The sequence below is a fragment of the Callithrix jacchus genome, chromosome 10 (assembly GCF_049354715.1).
Source record: "Callithrix jacchus isolate 240 chromosome 10, calJac240_pri, whole genome shotgun sequence".
NCBI classification, from domain to species: domain Eukaryota; kingdom Metazoa; phylum Chordata; class Mammalia; order Primates; family Cebidae; genus Callithrix; species Callithrix jacchus.
In genome coordinates, this window is record NC_133511.1 from 79,844,040 (window position 1) to 79,865,313 (window position 21,274).

General features: G+C 40.8%; 1 protein-coding gene across 3 annotated transcripts in view; it reads left to right on the forward strand.

Annotated features, from left to right (window-relative positions):
- SPON1 (spondin 1) overlaps positions 1-21,274 on the forward strand; it is a 300,022-nt gene that overhangs the window by 17,350 nt on the left and 261,398 nt on the right. For all 3 annotated transcript variants that reach the window (XM_009007713.5, XM_002755075.6, XM_035265886.3), the window contains exon 2: positions 2,497-2,603. In XM_009007713.5, the coding sequence (XP_009005961.1) occupies positions 2,497-2,603 (107 nt within the window). The remainder of the gene's footprint in view (positions 1-2,496; positions 2,604-21,274) is intronic.

Genomic DNA, 21,274 nt, shown 5'->3' on the forward strand with positions numbered 1-21,274 from the left:
GAGAGTCTAAGACTGCTTTTTGACTGTCTGACCTTCTCCTGACAGCATAACCACCATTTGTTTGCTTGACACTGAGCACCACATTTTTCTTACTCTTCTTTGCTTTATTGTGTGTTTTTCCCTCATTCCTCCTTCTTCTTTTTTTGATAGAGACATGCTCTGTCACCCAGGCTGGACAGTGGCGCAGTCTTGGCTCACTGCAACCTCAGCTTACCAGGTTCCAGCAATATTCCTGCCTCAGCCTTGCAAGTAGCTGGGATTACAGGTGCATACTGCCATGCCCGGCTAATTTTTTGTAAAGATGGAGTGTCGCCATGTTGGCCAGACTGGTCTTGAACTCCTTGCCTCAAGTGATCCACCCATGTCAGCCTCCCAAAGTGCTGGGATTACAGGTGTGAGCTGCCACTCCTGGCCCCTTCTTCCTTTCTTTCTCTCTGATCGTTTTTTAGACATCAGCAGCCAGTCAGAATGCTCCTTTACTTTTGTGGGATGAACCGGCCAATCACAGCATGACATTTACCTTCTTTATGTCTTAAGAGTTCTTTGCTGTGTCATTCTATTGGTAGCTCACGGGCAGCTGCTACATTAGCCAAGGTAGTAGTTTTATTTGTTCAAGTTTTAGAACACTTCATTTTCAGCACTGAAATTAGTTTAAGGAATTTGGAAAACTAAATGCTGCTCTTCAACAGGAGGCTGCATATCATATTCACAAATATGTCCAAATGAATTGATTGTTTTAAGTTTAAAAAATTAATAATCAGTCAATATTTATGGAAGATCCATAACATGATGAATATATTGTTTGTGAAATCATGAGCAAAGTATTAAACTGGGAAGAGTGGGCCTTCAATTCTGACCCTAAGTTGGCCGCTGGATGGTTTTATGATCCTAGGTGTGTCTGTTGATCTTCATATGTTTTACTTTCCTATCTGTGAAACTGGAGGGCTGAATTAGAAGATACGTGAGATCCCTTGAAGTTCTAATAGTCTATAACTCCATAGCTAATTTTCAGAATCTTAGCACTTTTATGCAGGCAGTAAATTAATTTAAATCCCAATTTATATCAATTTAAAGAAACTTGAACACCTATGAGATGCCAGGCTCTGTGCTAGTTTCTGGGCATTAAAAGAGAACAAAAACCCAGCACCTCTCCTGTATTAGCATTGTCCAGTGCAGAAGGTGAATCAACAAAGAATTGCAATTTAGTACAAAAAATTATTGCAGTAAAATATTTCCATCTCAGGAGACAGGGAATCCAATGGGAGGGAGGATCACCATTGCCTTGTTGAGAAGGCCCTTGAGCTAGATTTTAATGGAAAAATCATTCTCTGGTTAGATGTAAGAAGGAAGAGTATAACAGATTTATAATTCCAGCTGCTGTAACAGGTAGCCCTCTACAACGTAAGTTTATTTCCAGCTCATGCAAAGAACAATATGGATGTTTCTGGTCAGCAGGTGATTTTCTGTGGGGTTGTTTAAAAACCTAGTTTCCTTCCCTCTTGTGATTCCACAGCTCTCCTCCTGGGGCATCAGAGGCGTCTGCTGGACACTGCATTAAGCAGGCAGAGGCAAGAGAGTGAGAGTGGAGGATCATTTGGAAAGTTTGTACAGGTCAGGCTTGGAAGTAGAGTATAGCAGTAATCCCTTATTCGAGGTTTTGCTTTCTGTGGTTTCAGTGAGCTGTAGTCAACTGTGGTCCAAAAATATTAATTGCAAAATTCCAAAAATAAACAATTTATAAGTTTTAAATTGCATGCTGTTTTGAGTATTGTTATATTTTTCTCTCTTATTATTGATTTCCTACTGTGCCTGATTTATAAACTTTATCATAGATACATATTTATATGAATTTATATATGTATAGGAAAACCATAGTAAGCAGGGTTTGGTACTGTCCATGATTTCAGTCATCCGCTTGGGGTCTTGGCATGTGTCTTGGCCTTATCTGCAGTGGGCTACTGTATATCATGTCTGTCCACGGCTTCCACTGGCAGAACTTGGTTATAAAGCTGACTTAACTGCAAAGGAGGCTAGGAAATGTGGTCTAGCTGAGTTTCCACAAGAAAAATGAAATATGTTTTGAAGAACACACAGTGGCCTCTGCCACAAAGGATTATGTGCTGTGAAGAACTAGATTTCTCTTGGGTCAATCTAATGGAAGTGTAATGTTAGACAATTGTCAAGAGGAGTTTCCAACCAGGGACTATCTTTATCAAATTACGGTTATTGAGAGAGAGAGCTCACTGCATCCTTGGTTGGTTCAAGAATCCCCAAGTGAGATAGCAGCTCAGATATTTAACAGGTTCTAAAATGTAAGAGGGAGATAGGTGAAGAGAGTAAGAGTTCTCTACCCAATGGACGAAGGCTTCACCACTGTCCACAGCCTCTCTAACCCACAGGTCTGGGATATTGACGGAGAACTCAGGTCTATTCTATTTGACAAATGGACGATAATTGTTTCTTATACTTAAAACCTGCTTTCTTCTCGCTCTGCAGTAACACTTTCAGCTGCTCCTCCCTCCTACTTCAGAGGATTCACATTAATTGCGCTCAAAGAGAACAGAGAGGGTGATAAGGAAGAAGACCATGCTGGGACCTTCCAGGTAAGACCCCCGCCTGGGTTTATTCAGTGGCCCTCCTTGTCCTGAGAGGTAGAGACTGGAGAGAGGCATAACTGTCTCAGGTGGCTTCCCATGCAGTCCCTTGGCCACTGGCCAGCTGGACAAGGCGCATTTGAAAGCGTCATCATGGAGCAGGCAGCAAATGCCGCACACCATTCTGAGCAAGGTTGGCCACTAGGTAGGTCTTGCTTTGTCTCAGCAGATCATGGTGCTCTTCTCTAGGCCCACAATGCCCTTTGGCAGCCAAGCGTGGGAAGAGCACTTGGAACCCTGGCCAAGCCTGGCTGTTTTGCCTGCACAGGCATTTCGTGACTGACTGGTTAATTCTCAAGTGTAAACGGAGTAAGAGCTCAGGACTGCCAGGCTGGAGGGAGTTCAAAGCAAGGAGAAGGACTATTAAGGGAATGTAGAGATTGATTTATACAGGAAGATTAAAAGAATTAAACATGCTTTGCTTGGTTAAATGAACAGGGCTGAGTTTAAGAGGTGGTAATGGTCTTTAAATGTCAGACCTCACAGAACAACCTCCTCAAGGGGAGGCTTCATTTGACTTTGCACGAAAGGGCACAGTAAGACAAAAGTGGGTCAAGAAAAGAAAGGGAAGTGCACAGACAAGGACCCTGACAGTGAGTCATATTTCACTGTGGAATATTCTTCCAAGGGAAGTGGTAGGAACGTCATCCCCTTTCAGAGGTTTAGAAAGGAGCCGGCAAGTTGTCAGAACACATCCCAGAAGGACTGGAATGATCCTAGGAGGAGGCCTGGCCAAATCTGCTGTAACTACTTCTCATCTCAGATTTCCATTGTTCTGGAATTCATTTTTATCTGACATTTGCCAACTGAAAAAAAAAAACTAAGGAAGAATACTTATACCCATAGCTGGCTGCTGGAGACTCTGGTACAATTTGTGGGCTTTGTGGAGGACCCTGACCCAAATACCTCACCCATCCAAAGGCATGTTTTAATCCTTGTGGCCAGGTTGTAATTTTGAATCCTGTGACTTAAATTATTTTTCTGTTATCTGGGATTCTAGGTTTTGGGCCTAATGAGACTTAATTCCACACTCACTGTAATGTCCTTCTATGGCAACGAACCTCTTGGCATGTATCTGAAAGGGTGACCCAATAATAATACTAACAACAGCCAATATTTGTTGGGTACATACCATATGCCAGAACTATGCTAAGTGCTTTACTTTATCTTAGTTTACCCTGTCTTCATTTAATGCGTTTATCTTTGTTTAATTCTCAAAACAACCCTAGTACATAGGAACTGTTATCCCCATTTTTGGACAAGGAAATTGAAATGAGAGAGATTAAATCACTTGCCTAAGCTTGTTTACTGCTTGTTTCAGTCCATTTTGTGTTGCTGTAACAAAACACCTGAGACTAGGTAACACTTGAGACTGGAAAGTCTACATCAAGGTACCTGCATCTTATGAGGGCCTTTTCTGCATTATCACAAGGAGAAAGGCAGAAGGGTAAGAGAAGGTGAGAGCAAGAGGGGGCCAAACTCACCTTTATAACAAATCCACTCTCAAGATAACTAACCCACCCCCATGATAACAACAATCCATTCACAAAGGTAGAGCCATCATGACTTCCTCACCTCTTATTAGGCCCCACCTCCCAACACTGTTGTATCGGGATTAAGTTTCCAACACAGAAACTTTGGAGGACACATTGAAACCACAGCCACACTGTTCTGGCTAAACTCAGTGACTTGATAGTCCTCTCTGACTCACAGTTGTTTCTGCTCAGCTTAATCCTTGTTCTTGCAACTGATGGGTGAATACAGGGCCCTGCTCATAGTGGGCAGTGCATAAACATTTGCTGAATGAGTAGATGAACATTTGACTCTTTCTGCTAGTGTCCATACCTCAGTTTTGTTTGGGACTGTGTAGAACTCCTGTCTCTGTATGCATCCTCCCTTTTTCCTCCTCTTGGAGCTTCAGACATCCTCTCTTGTTACACAGCAGTGGTACTCAGAATGCAGCGTCAGGACCAGCAGCATCAGCGCCACCTGGGAACTTGTTAGAAATGCAAAATCTCAAGGCCATCCAGACTTACTGAATCAGAAACTCTGAGGGTGGGGCCCTCACAACCTGTGTTTTAACGAGGCTTCAGGGTGAATCTGATGCATACTCAGATTTGGGACCCATTATTCTAATGAAACATAGACCAGTCCATCTAACTGGACGTCCTTCACTACGTCAACACATCTGTCTCTTCCTATCTATTCTCTCATTGTTTCCACCAGCCCTAGAGGGATCGAAGTGGGATAAGAATATGAAAATGCCTAGCATATGATAACAACAATAGCTAACACTTAAATAGTGCTTGTGTGCCAGGCACCGTTCTGAGTGGTTTACATTTGTTAACTGAGTTAATCCTCAGAGCGATGTGATGAGGTAAGCATTACTGTCCAATTTTCCACAGAAGAGAAACTTGTGGCAAAGAATAACTATAACTAACTTTCCTGAGACGCCCAGCTCTAAGTGATTAAGCTGGGGTTCAAACCCCAGCAGTCTGTCTCCAGGTCCCTGCCTGTGACCATTGTGTATGCTGTCTCTCAATATATACCCGTTAAGTGAAAAAATAAGGGCCCGCTATGACTTTTGCCAACAGTCTCTGTGCCAGGTGCTTTATATGCATTAGCTTTCTTAATTCTTGTAACAACCTTGTATGGTCAGTATTGTTATCTTCATTTTTCATATGACGAAACTGAGTCCCTAAGGAGTTCAGTATATTCACCAAGGCAGTCCAGCATCTCCAGGGTCCAAACACTGTGCCAGTTTCTTATTTCTCAAATGTCATCTCCTCACCCCTGCCCTGCCCTACCCTTGTGCTGTCAAAATGCACACTCCACCTGAGTTCCAATTGTCTCGGAGATTTGGGGAAAGGAATCATAGCCCATGCCCCTCATCTTACCTCTCTTATGATATGTGGCCCTCATGCTGTCCCTTCCAAATCTAGCATGAAAGTATTTTCTTACTGTACCAAAGCTGTTGTCTTTGGAGTCATTCATTTATTCAGCGACATTTGTTGAATGCCTGCTGGGTGCCAGGCACTGAGTTAGGCATTAGGGATAGGGTAGTGAGGAAAACAGATAGTCCTCATGAAGCTTAAGGAGTCCCCCTTGCCATCATCCCATAAATTGACCTCTGTTGCTGAAAGCTGTGGCAGAACGTCAACAAGCCATCCATTGAAACATAAGCAAACAATCAGAAAAGATAAATGCCATTGTAATTAATATATATATATATATATATATAGAGAGAGAGAGAGAGAGAGAGAGATTAACAAATAGAGATAGCTTTTGTTTAACACCTTCGATTCAAATATGACTTTGAGGGTTGTTAACAACCACAAAATTCTAATACCCTTTTTTTCATTGATACATAATATTTAACATATTTGTTGGATACATGTGATATTGTTATATATAAAGAATGTGTAGTGATCAGGCCAAATACTTGAGGTATCCCATCACTTTGAATATTTTTCATTTCTATGTGATAGGAACAATTCACGTCCTCTCTTCTAGCTACTTTGACATACACAATACATTGCTGTTAACTACAGTCACTCTGAATATTCTTTAAATTTGGTTAAACATTACATTTGTGGCTCTAAAAGTGACTTTGAGAGAGGGTTACTTTGCTTCTTTGTGAGTTAATCCTTACACAGAGAACACAGACTCTCAAAATACAAACAAAACAAAAGCAAATTTTAATGCTGCCTTTGTACCTCCTTAAACTTAGTGATAAGGGAATGGGCTTCCTGATACCAGGGAGAATAAGGGTTACAGCTCTCACCTCTCCAAAGAAGGCCAAGGGGAAGGGGGTGGGCCTACCCGCTCTGGCCATAACAGCAGGTTTCAGCACAGCAGCACTGGCACACACTAGATATCAGAAGACATAGAACCTCTGATAGCTGATTCTGCGAAAGTGGCAAGGAACTCAAGGACTGGCAGTACAAAAGGAGCCCACCAATCCTTAAAAATTATATTACCAAAAACTGCTCCCTGGAATGCTGTGGACCAGCCAGCTGCCTGGCTCATTCTCTTGCCTCCTTCAGGCCTCTGCTCAGTGGTCCCTTTCCCAGGGAGGCCTGCCCTGATCGCCCTATTAGGTACTTCATTCCTCCTCCCATTTCTGAGCTAGACTCTCCCTCTCCCTGACTTAGTGTTTTCCCATTGCATTTATTGCCACCTGACATGCTGTTTTACTTAATGACTTGTGTGTCATCTGTCACCTTCCACTGAACTATAAGCTCCACAAGGCAGGATTTTAATCTATCTTCAGAATATCCCGGGCAGCAACTATGCCCAGCACAGGGTAGGCACATGAATATTTAGAGACAGAATTTTAAGCACAGTATTTGCCCTAAAATTTAAGCTACTAGTGTATAATACTATTCCTTGCCTTATTTTATTTTTCATTTAAGGCATCAACTAGTTTAGGTAACAGTCTGCCATTCAAAGGAAAAAAGTCTCAAAAGGATATTTGCCTGAGAAGAGCCCATCAACACCATACAAACAAGTATATTTTAATAGTCTTCTATATTCGTAATCACCTGTTTTTAAACTATTTTTGTGACCTTTACATTAACAATAAATATTTAGTGGGATTTAATGGGTTCTGAGCCACGTTAAAGCTAAAAGGGCTTTTTATGCATTTTTCTAAAAATAACATGCTATTGCAAGCTTGTTCTCAGGAATTCTCATTGAGTTCATAGGAAAACTTGCTCTCATTACACTAACCTAAGCTTAATCAAGCCCCTTTTAAGATGTTAGGATTTTTAAATCTGCCATTCACTATTGTAAGTAATGGAGACAAAACAGTTTCTTGCATAAAACTTTTTTTCTCATTTGGTGTTAATCACTGGGACAGATTCCCAGAAAAGTGATCACAATGCAAAGGATATGGACTTTTTTTTTTATTGTACTTTAGGTTCTGGGGTAGGTGCAGATTATGCAGGATTGTTGCAAAGGTACATACATGGCAATGTGGTTTGCTCCCTCCATACCCCAGTCACCTATATCTGGCATTTCTCCCCATGTTATCCCTCCCCAACCTCCCCACCCCTGCTGTCCCTCCCCTGGCCCCCCCAACAGACCCCAGTGTATGATGCTCCCCTCCCTGTGTCCATGTGTTCTCATTGTTCAATACCCACCTATGAGTGAGAACATGCGGTGTTTGATTTTCTGTTCTTGTGTCAGTTTGCTGAGAATGATGGTTTCTAGATTCATCCACATCCCTACAAAGGACATGAACTCATTGTTTTTTATGGCTGCATAGTATTCCATTGTGTATATTTGCCACATTTGCCTTGTCCTGTCTATCATCAGTGGGCATTTGGGTTGGTTCCAGGTCTTTGCTATTGTAAACAGTGCCACTATGAACATACATGTGCATGTGTCTTTATAATAGAATGATTTATAATCCTTTGGATATATATCCAGTAATGGGATTGCTGGGTCAAATGGAATTTCTATTTCTAGATCCTTGAGGAAGCACCACACTGTCTTCCATGATGGTTGAACTAACTTATACTCCTACAACAGTGTAAAAGTGTTCCTGTTTTTCCACATCCTCTCCAGCATCTGTTGTATCCAGATTTTTTTAATGATCACCATTCTAACTGGTGTGAGATGGTATCTCAATGTGGTTTTGATTTGCATTTCTCTAATGACCAGGGATGATGAGCATTTTTTTCATATGTTTCTTGGCCTCATATATCTCTTCTTCTGAGAAGTGTCTGTTCATATCCTTCCCCCACTTTTAAATGGTTTTTTTTTTTTCTTGTAAATCTGTTTTAGTTCTTTGTAGATTCTGGAATATTACCCCTTTGTCAGATGGGTAGATTGCAAAAATTTTTTCCCATTCTATTGGTTGCCAGTTCACTCTAATGATTGTTTCTATTGCTGTGCAGAAGCTTTGGAGTTTAATTAGATCCCATTTGTCTATTTTGGCTTTGGTTGCCAGTGCTTTTGATGTTTTAGTCATGAAGTCCTTGCCTATGCCTATGTCCTGAATGGTTTTACCTAGGTTTTCTTCTAGGTTTTTTATGGCCTTAGGTCTTAGGTTTAAGTCTTTAATCCATCTGCAGTTCATTTTAGTGTAAGGTGTCAGAAAGGGGTCCAATTTCTGTTTTCTGCACATGGCTAGCCAGTTTACCCAACACCTTTTGTTAAACAGGGAATCCTTTCCCCATTACTTGTTTTTGTGAGGTTTGTCAAAAATACAGATGGTTGTAGATGTGTGGCATTGCTTCCGAGGACTCTGTTCTGTTCCATTGGTCTATATCTCTGTTTTGGTACCAGTATCATACTGTTTTGATTACTGTAGCCTTATTGTATAGTTTGAAGTGAGGTAGCATGATGCCTCCAGCTTTGTTCTTTTTGCTTAGGATTGTCTTGGCTATGTGGACTCTCTTTTGGTTCCATATGAAGTTTAAGGTCATTTTTTCCAGTTTTGTGAAGAGGGTCATTGGTAGCTTGATGGGGATAGTGCTGAATCTATAAATTACTTTGGGCAGTATGGCCATTTTTATGTTACCGATTCTTCCTAACCATGAGCATGGACTGTTTTTCCATCTGTTTGTGTCTTCTCTTATTTCCTTGAGCAGTGGTTTGTAGTTCTCCTTAAAGAGGTCCTTTACATCCTTTGTTAGTTGTATTCCTAGGTATTTTATTCTCTTTGTAGCAATTGTGAATGGGAGTTTGCTCGTGATTTGGCTCTCTTTAAGTCTGTTATTGGTGTATAGGAATGCTTGTGATTTCTGCACATTGATTTTGTATTCTGAGACTTTGCTGAAGTTGATTATCAGTTTCAGGAGATTTTGGGCTAAGACGATGGGATCTTCTAAATATAGAATCATGTCCTCTGCAAATAGAGACAATTTGACTTCTTCCTTACCTAATTGAATACCATTTATTTATTTTATTTTATTGCCTGATTGCTCTGGCTCAAACTTTCAATACTATATTGAATAGGAGTGGTGAGAGAGGGCATCCTTGTCTAGTGCCAGATTTCAAATGGAGTGCTTTGACTTTTTGCCCATTCAGTATGATATTGGCTGTGGGTTTGTTGTAAATAGCTTTTATTATTTTGAGATACATTCCATTCATACCTAGTTAATTGAGAGTTTTTAGCATAAAACACTGTTGAATTTTGTCAAAGGCCTTCTCTGCATCAATTGAGATAATTATGTGGTTTTGTCTTTGGTTCTGTTTATGTGGTGAATTATGTTTATAGACTTGTGTATACTGAACCAGCCTTGCATCCCCAGGATGAAGCCTACTTGATCTTGATGGGTAAGCTTTTTGATGTGCTGTTGCAATTGGTTTGCCAGTATTTTATTGAAGATTTTTGCATCTCTGTTCATCATGGATATTGGCCTGAAGTTTTCTTTTTTGTTGAGTCTCTGCCAGGTTTTGGTATCAGGATGTTGTTGGCCTCATAAAATGATTTGGGAAGGATTCCCTCTTTTTGTATTGTTTGGAATAGTTTCAGAAGGAGTGGTACCAGCTCCTCATTGTACATCTGGTGGAATTCAGCTGTGAACCTATCAGGACCTGGGCTTTTTTTGGTTGGTAGGCTATTAATTGCTGCCTCAACTTCAGCCCTTGTTATTGGTCTATTCAGGGTTTCAACTTCTTCCTGGTTTAGACTTGGGCAGGTGCAAGTGTCCAGGAATTTATCCATTTCTTCCAGCTTTACTGGTTTCTATGCTTAGAGTTGTTTGTAGTAATCTCTGATGGTAGTTTTTATTTCTGTGGAATTGGTGGTAATATCCCCTTTATCGTTTTTATTGCATTGATTTGATTCTTCTCTCTCTTCTTTTTTATTAATATGGCTAGCAGTCTATTTTGTTGATCTTTCCAAAAAACCAGCTCCTGGATTTATTGATTTTTTGAAGGGTTTTTTGTGTCTCTATCTCCTTTAGTTCTGCTCTGATCTTAGTTATTTCTTGTTTCTTCTAGCTTTTGAGTTTTTTTTTTTAATCTTGCTCCTCTAGCTCTTTCAATTTTGATGATAGGGTGTTGATTTTAGATCTTGCCTCACTAATAAATGTGGGCATTTATTACTATAAATTTCTCTCTAGACGCTACTTTAAATATGTCCCAGAGATTCTGGTACGTTGTGTCTTCATTGTCATTGGTTCCAAAGAACATCTTTATTTCTGCCTTTATTTCATTGTTTAGCCAGTCAACATTCAGGAGCCAGTTGTTCAGTTTCCATGAAGTTATGCAGTTCTGTGTTGGTTTCTTAATCCTGAGTTCTAATTTGATTGCCCTGTGGTCTGAGAGACTGTTATGATTTCCATTCTTTTGCATTTGCTGATGAGTAATTTACTTCCAATTATATGGTCAATTTTAGAGTATGTGCAACATGGATTCTGAGAAGAATGTATATTCTTTGGATTTGGGGTAGAGTGTTCTATAGATGTCTATTAGGCCTGCTTGGTCCAGATCGAGTTCAAGGCCTGGTATCCTTGTTAATTTCTGTCTTGTTGATCTGTCAGATATTGATAGTGGAATGTTAAAGTCTCCCACTATTATTGTGTGGGAATCTAAGTCTCTTTATAGGTCATTAAGGACTTGCTTTATGTTCCTGGGTGCTCCTGTATTGGGTGCGTATATATTTAGGATCGTTAGCTCTTCTTGTTGCATTGATCCTTTTACCATTATGTAATGCCCTTCTTTGTCTCTTTTGATCTTTGTTGGTTTAAAATCCATTTTATCAGAGACAAGGATTGCAACTCCTGCTTTTTTTTTCTCACCATTTGCTTGGTAAATCTTCCCCCATCCCTTTATTTTGAGCCTATGTGTGTCCTTGCACGAAATGAGTTTCCTGAACACAGCACAATGATGGGCCGTGACTTTTTATGCAGTTTGCCACTCTGTGTCTTTTGATTGGGGCATTTAGTCCATTTACAGTATTAACTTTAAAGTTGTTATGTTTGAGTTTGATCCTGCCATTTTCATGCTAGCTGGTTGTTTTGCACATTAATTGATGCAGTTTCTTTATTGTGTCGATCATCTTTACCATTTGGCCTTTACCATTTTTGGAATAGCTGGTACTGGTTGTTCCTTTTCATGTTTGGTGCTTCTTTCAGGAGCTTTTGTAAGGCAGGCCTGGTGGTGATGAAATCTCTCAGCAATTGCTTGTCCATAAAGAATTTTATTTCTCCTTCACTTATGAAGCTTAGTTTGGCTGGATGTGAAATTCTAGGTTGAAAGTTCTTTTTTTTAAGGGTGTTGAATATTGGCCCCCAGACTCTTCTGGCTTGTAGGGTTTCTGCCAAGAAACCCTGTATGCTTCATGAAGTTCTTGTGTTGTGTTTTTTAGCTTCATCAAGTCATTTTTATTCTTCTCCAAGCTGTTTACTCTAGTTAGCATTTCATCTAACCTTTTTTCAAGGTTCTTAGTTTTTTTGGATTGAGTTAGAACTTGTTCTTTTAGCTCAGAGAAGTTTGTTATGACCCACCTTCTGAAGCCTGCTTCTGTCAATTCATCAGACTCATTTTTCATCCAGCCTTGTTCCCTTGCTGGTGAGGAGTTGTGATCCCTTGGAGGAGGAGAAGCATTCTGGTTTTTGGTATTTTCATATTTTTGCACTGGTTTCTTCCTATCTTTGTGGATTTATCTACCTGTGGTCTTTGTAGTTGGTGACTTTCAGGTTGGGTCTCTGAGTGTACGTCCTTTTTCTTGATGTTGATGCTATTTCTTTCTGATTTTCAGTTTTCCTTCTAATAGGCCCCTCTGCTGCAGGACTGCTGGTTGTCAACTCCAGACCCTGTTTGCCTGGGGATCCCCCTTGGGGGCTGAAGAATAGTTAGGGTTGCTGCTGGTTTCTTCTTCAGTTATCTTTGTCCCAGAAGGGTACCCACCAGATGTCAGCCTGAGCTCTCCTTTGTGTGGTGTGTCTTTGGATAAATGTGGACCAGGGAGCTGCTTGAGGAGACAGTCTGTCCCTTATAGGAGCTCTAGTGCTATGCTGGGAGCTCCATTGTTCTGTTCAGAGCTGCTGGGCAGGTACATTTAAGTCTGCTGCAGCAGAACTCATAACTGCCTCTTTTCCCAGGTGCTCTGTCCTGGGAAGGTGGGGCTGTATTTATAAGTTCCTGATGTGCTGCTGCCTTTTTCAGATTGTGAAAAAAAGCTAAAAATTTGCCCAGCAAGGAGGTAGTCTAGTCACAATCTGCCAGCAGAGGTGTTGCTGAGCTGCCATGGGCTCTGCCCAGCTCCTATGTAAACTTCCTTGTGGTTTTGCTTACAGAGGTACAGTTAGAACTGCCTCAGTAATGCTGGTCTGCCTCCATAATGCTGGTCTGCCTCCATAATAGTGGGCTGCCTCAGTAATGGCGAACTGCCTTAGTAATGGCAGACTGCCTCAGTAGTGGTGGACTGCCTTGGTAGTGGTGGACTGCCTTGGTAATGGCCGATGCCCTTACCCCTGCCAAGCTGGACTGTCCTGGATCCAGCTGCATTTGCAGTGAAACTCTCAATCCAGAGCATTTCAGATTGCTGGTCTTTGTGCTTTGGGACCTGCCAATCCAGATCACCTGGCTCCCTGTTTCTGGCCCCCTTTTTTTTTTCAGTTGAATGAGTGGCTCCGTCTCCCAGGCATTCCAGGTGCCAGTTGAAACAGCCACCCAGATTTGTGTGAGTTTTTGTGTGGAAACCCACATCACTGGCTGAAACAGCTGTGCTGGAAGCTCATGGCGCTTTTTGGCCCAGGAATCTCCTGGTCTCTGATCAGTAAAAACACATTTAGAAGTGTGGTGGTCACTCACCCTCTGCGTTGTTCTCGCTGGGAACTGCACTCCAGAGCTGTTCTGATTCAGCCATCTTGGATCTCTCCTGTGCAAGTGAGTTTTAAAATGAATGCGATGCCTTTGCCTTGTCAGATTCTTTACTTTTCATCCCATGCGCCACCTTTAAACTGCCTCTGCTCACCTCCTGTGCCCATGGAGACCCTGCAATCCTCACAGGCTGCTTCTGCCTCCACTGCCCCAGTCACTGGCTCTGCCATTGAAACTACAGCTCTTGGGGTGTGAATCAGATGTGGACATTTTTTATGGTTTTGATGTGTATTGCCAAGATGATCCCCCATCCCCCCCCAACACACACATACACACCCTGCACTCAACACAATGGAATATGGGAATTCCATCATGGCAGTCATAGCCACTGATGTGAAGGGAAACAGACATTTGAGATCAGAAATGGGAATCACAGGATTTAAGCAGGTTAAATTGATAGATCAGATCTAGCAATATGAAAGCTAATGGAGGAAGAGAGAAACACGGAAAACCACCCACTTGGATCCAAATAACCAACTGCAAGAGTACAAGATGAGAGATTTGGATTTATGGTAGCACATTAAACTAACAAACAACAAGAAAATACTCTAGAACTTTCAGTTGCCAGTAAGGAAGTTAAGAATTAATCATGCATGAGATAGGACCACAGAAAACTCATGAGGTCTTAGGATGCATCATAGGAGCATAGTGGCTAGAATACAGGAGTTTGATTTTCTTAGGGGATTTTTATGACATTCTGAAAGAGCCTACAATATTCCCTTTCTTTCTCTATATAGGATACCTTTCAGTGAATGAATATTGAAATATAAAAACACAGTGTTTTCTTTCATTCATTCATTTGTTCATTCAAGTATTACCATATTATTCATAGTACCCACTACTTTTTCTTTAGAGTAGTCATTAAAATGTATGATTGTTTAATATTAGACTGTTCCATCAAACTAGGGCAAAGCCATGTCTATTTCATTCACTGTTGGATTTCTAACCAACAACTAGCACTATGAGTGTTACACAGTGGACACTTGGTAAATATAGTATTTGCTGACATGAATTAATACACTAATGACCAGCTATGCAAAATGCAACATACTAGGCTGTGTGCATATGGAGATGAATAAATAAGACATAGTGTATTAGTTCGTTTTCACACTGCTATAAAGATACTGCCTGAGATTGGGTAATTTATAAACAAGAAGATTTAATTGACTCAGTTCCACATAGCTGAGGAGGCCTCAGGAAACTTACAATCTTGGTGGAAGGCAAAGGGGAAACAGGCATTTTCTTCACAAGGTGGTTGGAAAGAGAGAGCAAGAGGGCAAAGTGCCACACTTTAAAACTATCAGCTGTCATGAGAACTGACTCACTTATCACAAGAGCAGCATGGAGAAAACTGCCCCCATGATCCAACTGCCTCCCACCAGGTCCCTCCCTCAACACATGGGGATTACAATTTGAGATAAGATTTGGGTGGGGACACAGAGCCAAACCATATCACATCGTCCCTTGTATTAGGAGGTCCAAATCTACAGCAGAACTTCCAAGTTCAGTATTTTATGTACAGTGGTGGATCACAGATAGGTTGCATGAAAACCCAGACATGTATTTCCTTAGATATTGGGGTGGCCTCATTTGTTTACTCTAGGGAAATACCATCCTTGTCTATATGTGACATAGAGACAAGAAGCCTGTTAGAACTATATTGCAGCATGCCAGGTGCTAAAATTGCTGCAACTGTGCAAATAAGAAAACAACCATTTACATAAAGTGAGTAGTGAGTGCTGATTTGGGAGCACAGAGAGGACATTTACAGAGACAATAACTTTTGAGCTATCTCTTAGCATGGTTGAAATTTGCAGCTGGACAAAGAGTGAAGGGTTTGTGTAAAGACCATATTTACACAAATATTTGCCTCACACCTCTATTTTAAAACTTGCCATGTTTTAATGTTTTACTATAGCTTCTTTAACAAGCACCTAGAGTCTCACAAGGGCCCAGTGAAAGTTTTTGGGTTTCTTTTGTTTGTTTGTTTTTTAAATAAAGAAATGAACCAGGGGATAAATGACATTCTGTGCCTTCCCCTTCCCTTGAGGAACTCACTTGTTGTAAAATGCCTCTGCAGAGCTGTAATGCACAAACAACACATTTTAAAAGCGATGTCAATACCTCTTGCTTGACACTTAGTTTTCTTGCTTAAAATTGCCACATAAAAAGTCATTTGTAAGAAGCACAAGAAGCAGTGTGCACTGTGAGTGCCTGGGATGGACATTGGGTCCTCAGGCTTCTGCAGCCTTGGTCTCCAGTGCCTGCTGCCAGAAAAAATGAACAGTAATTTTCCTTCCCAACAAGAAAGCCTGAGTCTCAAAACCAGAGGCGTTATTAAGACTTAAGCATCACTCATCTCAACAGAGCACACTTGTGTTTTGTGTTATACAGAAAAGGATAAATATAGAGAAAGATAAAAATATGTCATCTTACAATCTAGAGATAATCACTATTAACATGTGGGTATATTTCCGTCCAGATTATATATTATATGAAAAATGTAACTGTATGTACAAAACATATGTACTTGTATATATATACCCATATATATAATTTTTGAAAAAATATTGGAACCATTCTATATATAGGGTTTTAGATCCTGTTTTATTTTCGTGAACATTATATTGTGAACATATTTCAGTGAAATTAAATATTCCACATAATTTTTAATGACTTTATAATACTCCATCATATTATAGAATTATAATTTGTTCAAAGATTCCTCTGTTATTGGCAAGATATGTGGCTCTAATTTTCTTTTCCTTTATATAAAACACTGCAATGAACACCATAACACAAATCTTTGCACCTGTATTCGCTTATGATAAAAGCAAAGATATATGCATCTGTATTTGCTTATGACAAATGAAATTATAGGGTCAAACTAAAGTTTCTCTGTATATACACACATGCATGTATGCACACATGTATATGTATATATGAGCTCTGTTTCTGGAGGCAGCCATTTAGGTTTTGACAGTGTCAATGGTGGACACACAGTATCACAGGAGAAAGTATTCCTATTTTCATTCTGCTCTAACTACTCAGAAAGGACCAGGCATCTAGCATAGCTTTGCTATTTAAAAAATAAGGGACATGGATGAATCTGGAAAACATCATCCTCAGCAAACTGACACAAGAACAGAAAATGAAACACCGCATATTCTCACTCATAGGAAGGACTCTCACTCTGTCACCCAGACTGGAGTGCAATGAAGTGATCTCAGTTCACTGCAACCTCCTTCTCCCAGGTTCAAGAGATTCTCCTGCCTTAGCCTCCTGAGTAGGTGAGATTACAGGCGCGCGCCACCATGACTGGCTAATGTCTGTATATTTAGTAGAGAAGGGGTTTCACCATGTTGGTTAGGCTAGTCTCGAATTCCTGACCTCGTGACTCGCCCGCCTGGGGCTCCCAAAGTGCTGGGATTACAGGCGTGAGCCACCATGCCAGGCCAATATCATGTAGTTTTGCAGAAAAAAAATATCCCATCTACTCTGCCATCTGAAGACCATTATTTACAATTTTGCCAAATTTCCATCCTAATCATGGCTAGGAGGCTGCCAAATAGGGTTGCCCAACCATCCCAGTTTACTCAGGACTAAGTGGGTGGTGGAGTGGAGTGGGGCTTCCTTGGATGAAGAATTTTTAGTTTTAAAACCAGGTCTGCCCCAGGCAATCCAGGATGAATTGGTGACCTGTTGTATCTGTAATAATTTATAAGCCTTTCTCAAACAGCTTTCCTCAAATAAGATATTGGCAACGATAAACAGTGGTAAACCTGTAGATTTTGAACAAGACAAACCAGAGTTTGAATGCTAGAGTCAGTATTTCCCAGTTCTGTCTTGCAAAAGTTACTTCACCCCTTACCCTAAACATTCCCTCCCTCCCACACATTACGACCTTCAGTTGCCAATGAGAGGAGTAACATATCCTCTTATGTATGGGGAGGCCTACTTTTCCAGCCCCTTGCCCTTGTCTTTCCCTTTCCTTATTCTCCTCTATATAAATTTCCCCATTTCTTCCTGATTTACTTTTTGTCTTTCGAGGTTTTTTTATTCTGTGTTATTAGTTTTTTTTTCTTTCTATAAATCAGCCCAGAACCTTTTGGCAAATAAACATTTTTCAAGGTAAAAAAAAATAAAATAAAAAAAAATAAAAAATACAGTGAGTATCTGGAAAGACTTTGCATTTTGGAATCATTAGATCATGAGACGAGGACTGAAATTCTGCCCTACTGGCTGGGTGAAGAAATCACTTAATTTCTCTGAAACTTACTTAGTCCCTTCACCTACAAAATAAGCATGATCAAAATGAAATAATGTTTGTAAAATGCCCAACACAGTGCCTGGACATAAGGGACCCTCCTTATGTCTCCCTGTTCTGAGCCAGCAGCCTAGGGTGTACTTTCCACACTGCTGTTTACAGTGAATCATAAATTCCATTCCTCTGTAGATGTAGGCATCTATGGACCATTGAGGAGCACAGCTGAGTCTTGTCAAAGGTATCTGTCCAACTTGCTGTCTTTCTGACTCTACAGGTGAGGAGAGAGACAGGCTTCTCTAGTTCTTTCTATCTTTATTGTAATAGGGTTGGGATGACTATAAAATTAAATGAAAAATTTGTTACAGATACATGATACCCAAACAAAATCTGTTCTATGTGGGTGGTTGACTGGGCTCTCAATTACTGGTTTTATGAACTACTTTCATATAGCAGCTTCACCAAAAGTGGAATTTAAATTATACCTTGGCAAAAGGCTCAGTAGCAGAGGTTTGAACAGATAGCGGAAACCACAACTGTCACCTCTAGGTACTATTCTAACTGCTTCATATGCTTTAACTTTCTTCCTCTTGGCTGGAAGTTCCATGAGAACAGAGACTCTTTCATAATAGCACACCCAGTGCTGATGCCATGCTGAACACACAGTCAAAGCTCAGTAAATATTAGTCACATAAGTAAATATATTAATCTCCTCTTCAACTCAGATTCCGCCACCTGCCCACATACACATTCATGAGGGAGGCACTTATTCCTATTTGCAGGAAAGTTAACACTGAGGGAATCAGAGCTTTGATAGATGGCACAGAGCCAGTAAGTGGCAGTGAGCAAAGACTAAGCCACCAAGGGTCTGTGTCGTTTTCTCTATTCTGCGTCTTCTTACAGCTCCAGGGAGAGATGTGTGGGAGATACAAAGACAGAAATTGACTGCCAAATCCCTAAAATCCTTTCTGGGTTGTTCCAGGGGTCATACCAGGTTTACAGTTCTACAGATCCACCATCTTCCAGGTATCTTCCAGGCCCTTCAAATGCCATCTCTTCTGTCTTTCCCGACATTCATGTCTTCCTTTCACCCCCCTTAGAATCTGTGCACCCTACCTCATCTCTGAGCTCTCGAACACTTGGCATGTCCCTTTGTTCTAGTCCTTCACTCACTGTGTTACCCTAATGAGTTAAATTCCCATTCCCCTACAAGATTCTGCAAAGAGGCAGAAAATTGGACCATGTCTGTCTCTGTATCCCTGTGGCCACCCTATACTCCCCTGGCCTCACCAAGGCCTGGCACACTGGCCAGGTGATAAGTGCTTTTCAAATTGCTGGATGTCTGCTGCTGGAAATGCTGGCCTTATCCACTTGTTTGCAAATGTTATTGGTTTCCTACTTTCTTGCATGGAACTAGCATTATTTCCACATCTATTTTCTAAAGGTCTGGAAATCATTTTCAAATACAGAATAGACTTGGTTGGTAGTAAATAAATAACTTTTACGGCAAAAATAACTTTTATCATGTATCTATTAAGTAGTTTTTTAAAAAGCCAATAAGTTCCCATGGCCTTGAAATCCTTTCATCTTTAAAATGAGAGTGTCAAGCCTCCATTCCAGATCTAACTACTTTATGGGATAGCTCTTATTTCCGATTTTGCAAACACTTAAAGCCATTGTATTTGTTTTTTAAAACAGGTAAAATCCAAAGAGTAAATGGGTCATAGTTTACTGAAATGGTATCCTCTAGTAGGATATTTAGGTAATTGTTTAAATATTATAAATAATTTATCAGTATACATTTTTATAAAGAAAACCCTCTTATTTATGAGTACATAAATGATGCTACTGTGTGCAAGGCATGTTCTAGGCTCTGAGGATACAGCTGTGACATAACAGACAAAAATCCCTGCCCCTTTGGGCATTATATTTCTATATTTTAGATCATTTCCATGAGATAGAGTCCCATGTTTCTGTATCAAAGAGTTTTTAGGCTCTTGATACACATTGTGCGCACTCTCTCTCTCTCTCTCTCTTTCTCTTTCTCTCTTTCTTTCTCACCATCATGCTCTGTCACCCGGGATGGAATCCTGGTGGATCATGCAGTGGCACGATCTCAGCTCACTGCAACCTCTGCCTCCCATGTTCAAGCAAGTCTCCTGCCTCAGCCTCCCAAGTTGCCAGGATTACGGGCACCCACCATCACCCCTGGCAAAGTTTTGTATATTTAGTAGAGATGGGGTTTCACCATGTCGGCGAAGCTGGTTTTGAACTCCTGACCTCAGGTGATCTGCCCACCTTAGCCTCCCAAAGTGCTGGGATTACAGGTGTGACCCACCATGCCCAGCCTGCTCTATCACTTTATCACACCTGACCAAGTAGGAGTTTGAGTAGGAACCTGATTCAGAGCTTACTTTTACAGAGTATGTAACCTTTGCCAAGTTACTTTGTCTTGGTTTTTCCTTTGGACACAAACTGTCTCTCCAGTTGACCCCTAACTAGTACTTTATGTCCTATAATCCTTCATGTTCAGGAGGCCTGGGTATTGGCTGAAAGAAGTAAGTTCCCATCCTTCTACCATGTGGTTACTAAACAGATCTTGCAAATCCTGTTCTCATACAATTGCTTCTTTGGAATAAAGTTCAAGCCCTTAGATTTTTACCCTGACCAATTAATTATTCAACATGGTTCATCTCTCTAGCATTTCAGGGTTCTTCTATGTTAGGCATCTTTTATCCACCATAGTTGATCACTGTCTTCACAGCATTATGTCATCTGCAGAGTGAACAGGTCTGTCTCCCCAGTCATGAAAATATGCCTCAAAAACTCTATCTCCTCATCACTCTATCTGGGATGCTCTCAGATAGCCACAAAGCTCCCTCCCACACTTCTTTCCACTTTCTGTTCAAATGTCACTTTTATCAGAGTCCATTTCTGACCGTATTTTATAAAGCAATGCCCTCATCATTTTAAACCCCATTTGCCCTGCTTTATTTCATTGATCTGACTTACCAGCACTGGACATGTTACATGCTTGCTTGCTTATTGGCTGTTTTCCCTACTGCAATGTGAACCCCACAAGGATAGGGACATTACTTTGTTCAGCACTGCAGCTGTTGAACACTATAATAGTGCCTGGCACATAGTAGGTGTTTAAGAAATAGCTGCCAATTTATTGGGTGTGCTTTTTTGAAATGAGCCTAAGAAGTTGTTTTTTGACCATAAAATGACACTGACTTATGGTTTTGACAAAAATTCTGGCCCCTACCCTCAGCCCATTATCCCCCCAAAGTCAGCTGACACCCCCAGGGCTTCTTCACATGGACCAATATGAAGAAATGCATGCATCACATGCACAAGCACACACCTCCTGGCCTCTCCAAAACATTGTACTTACGTGACTGCCTTTCTGGGCCCTAGCACTGGATTTTACCTGAATCCCAATTTTACCATTTTAGTGGCAATGTAGCCACTAAAATCATTGACTTGGCCACTTAATTTAACCCTCCCAAGT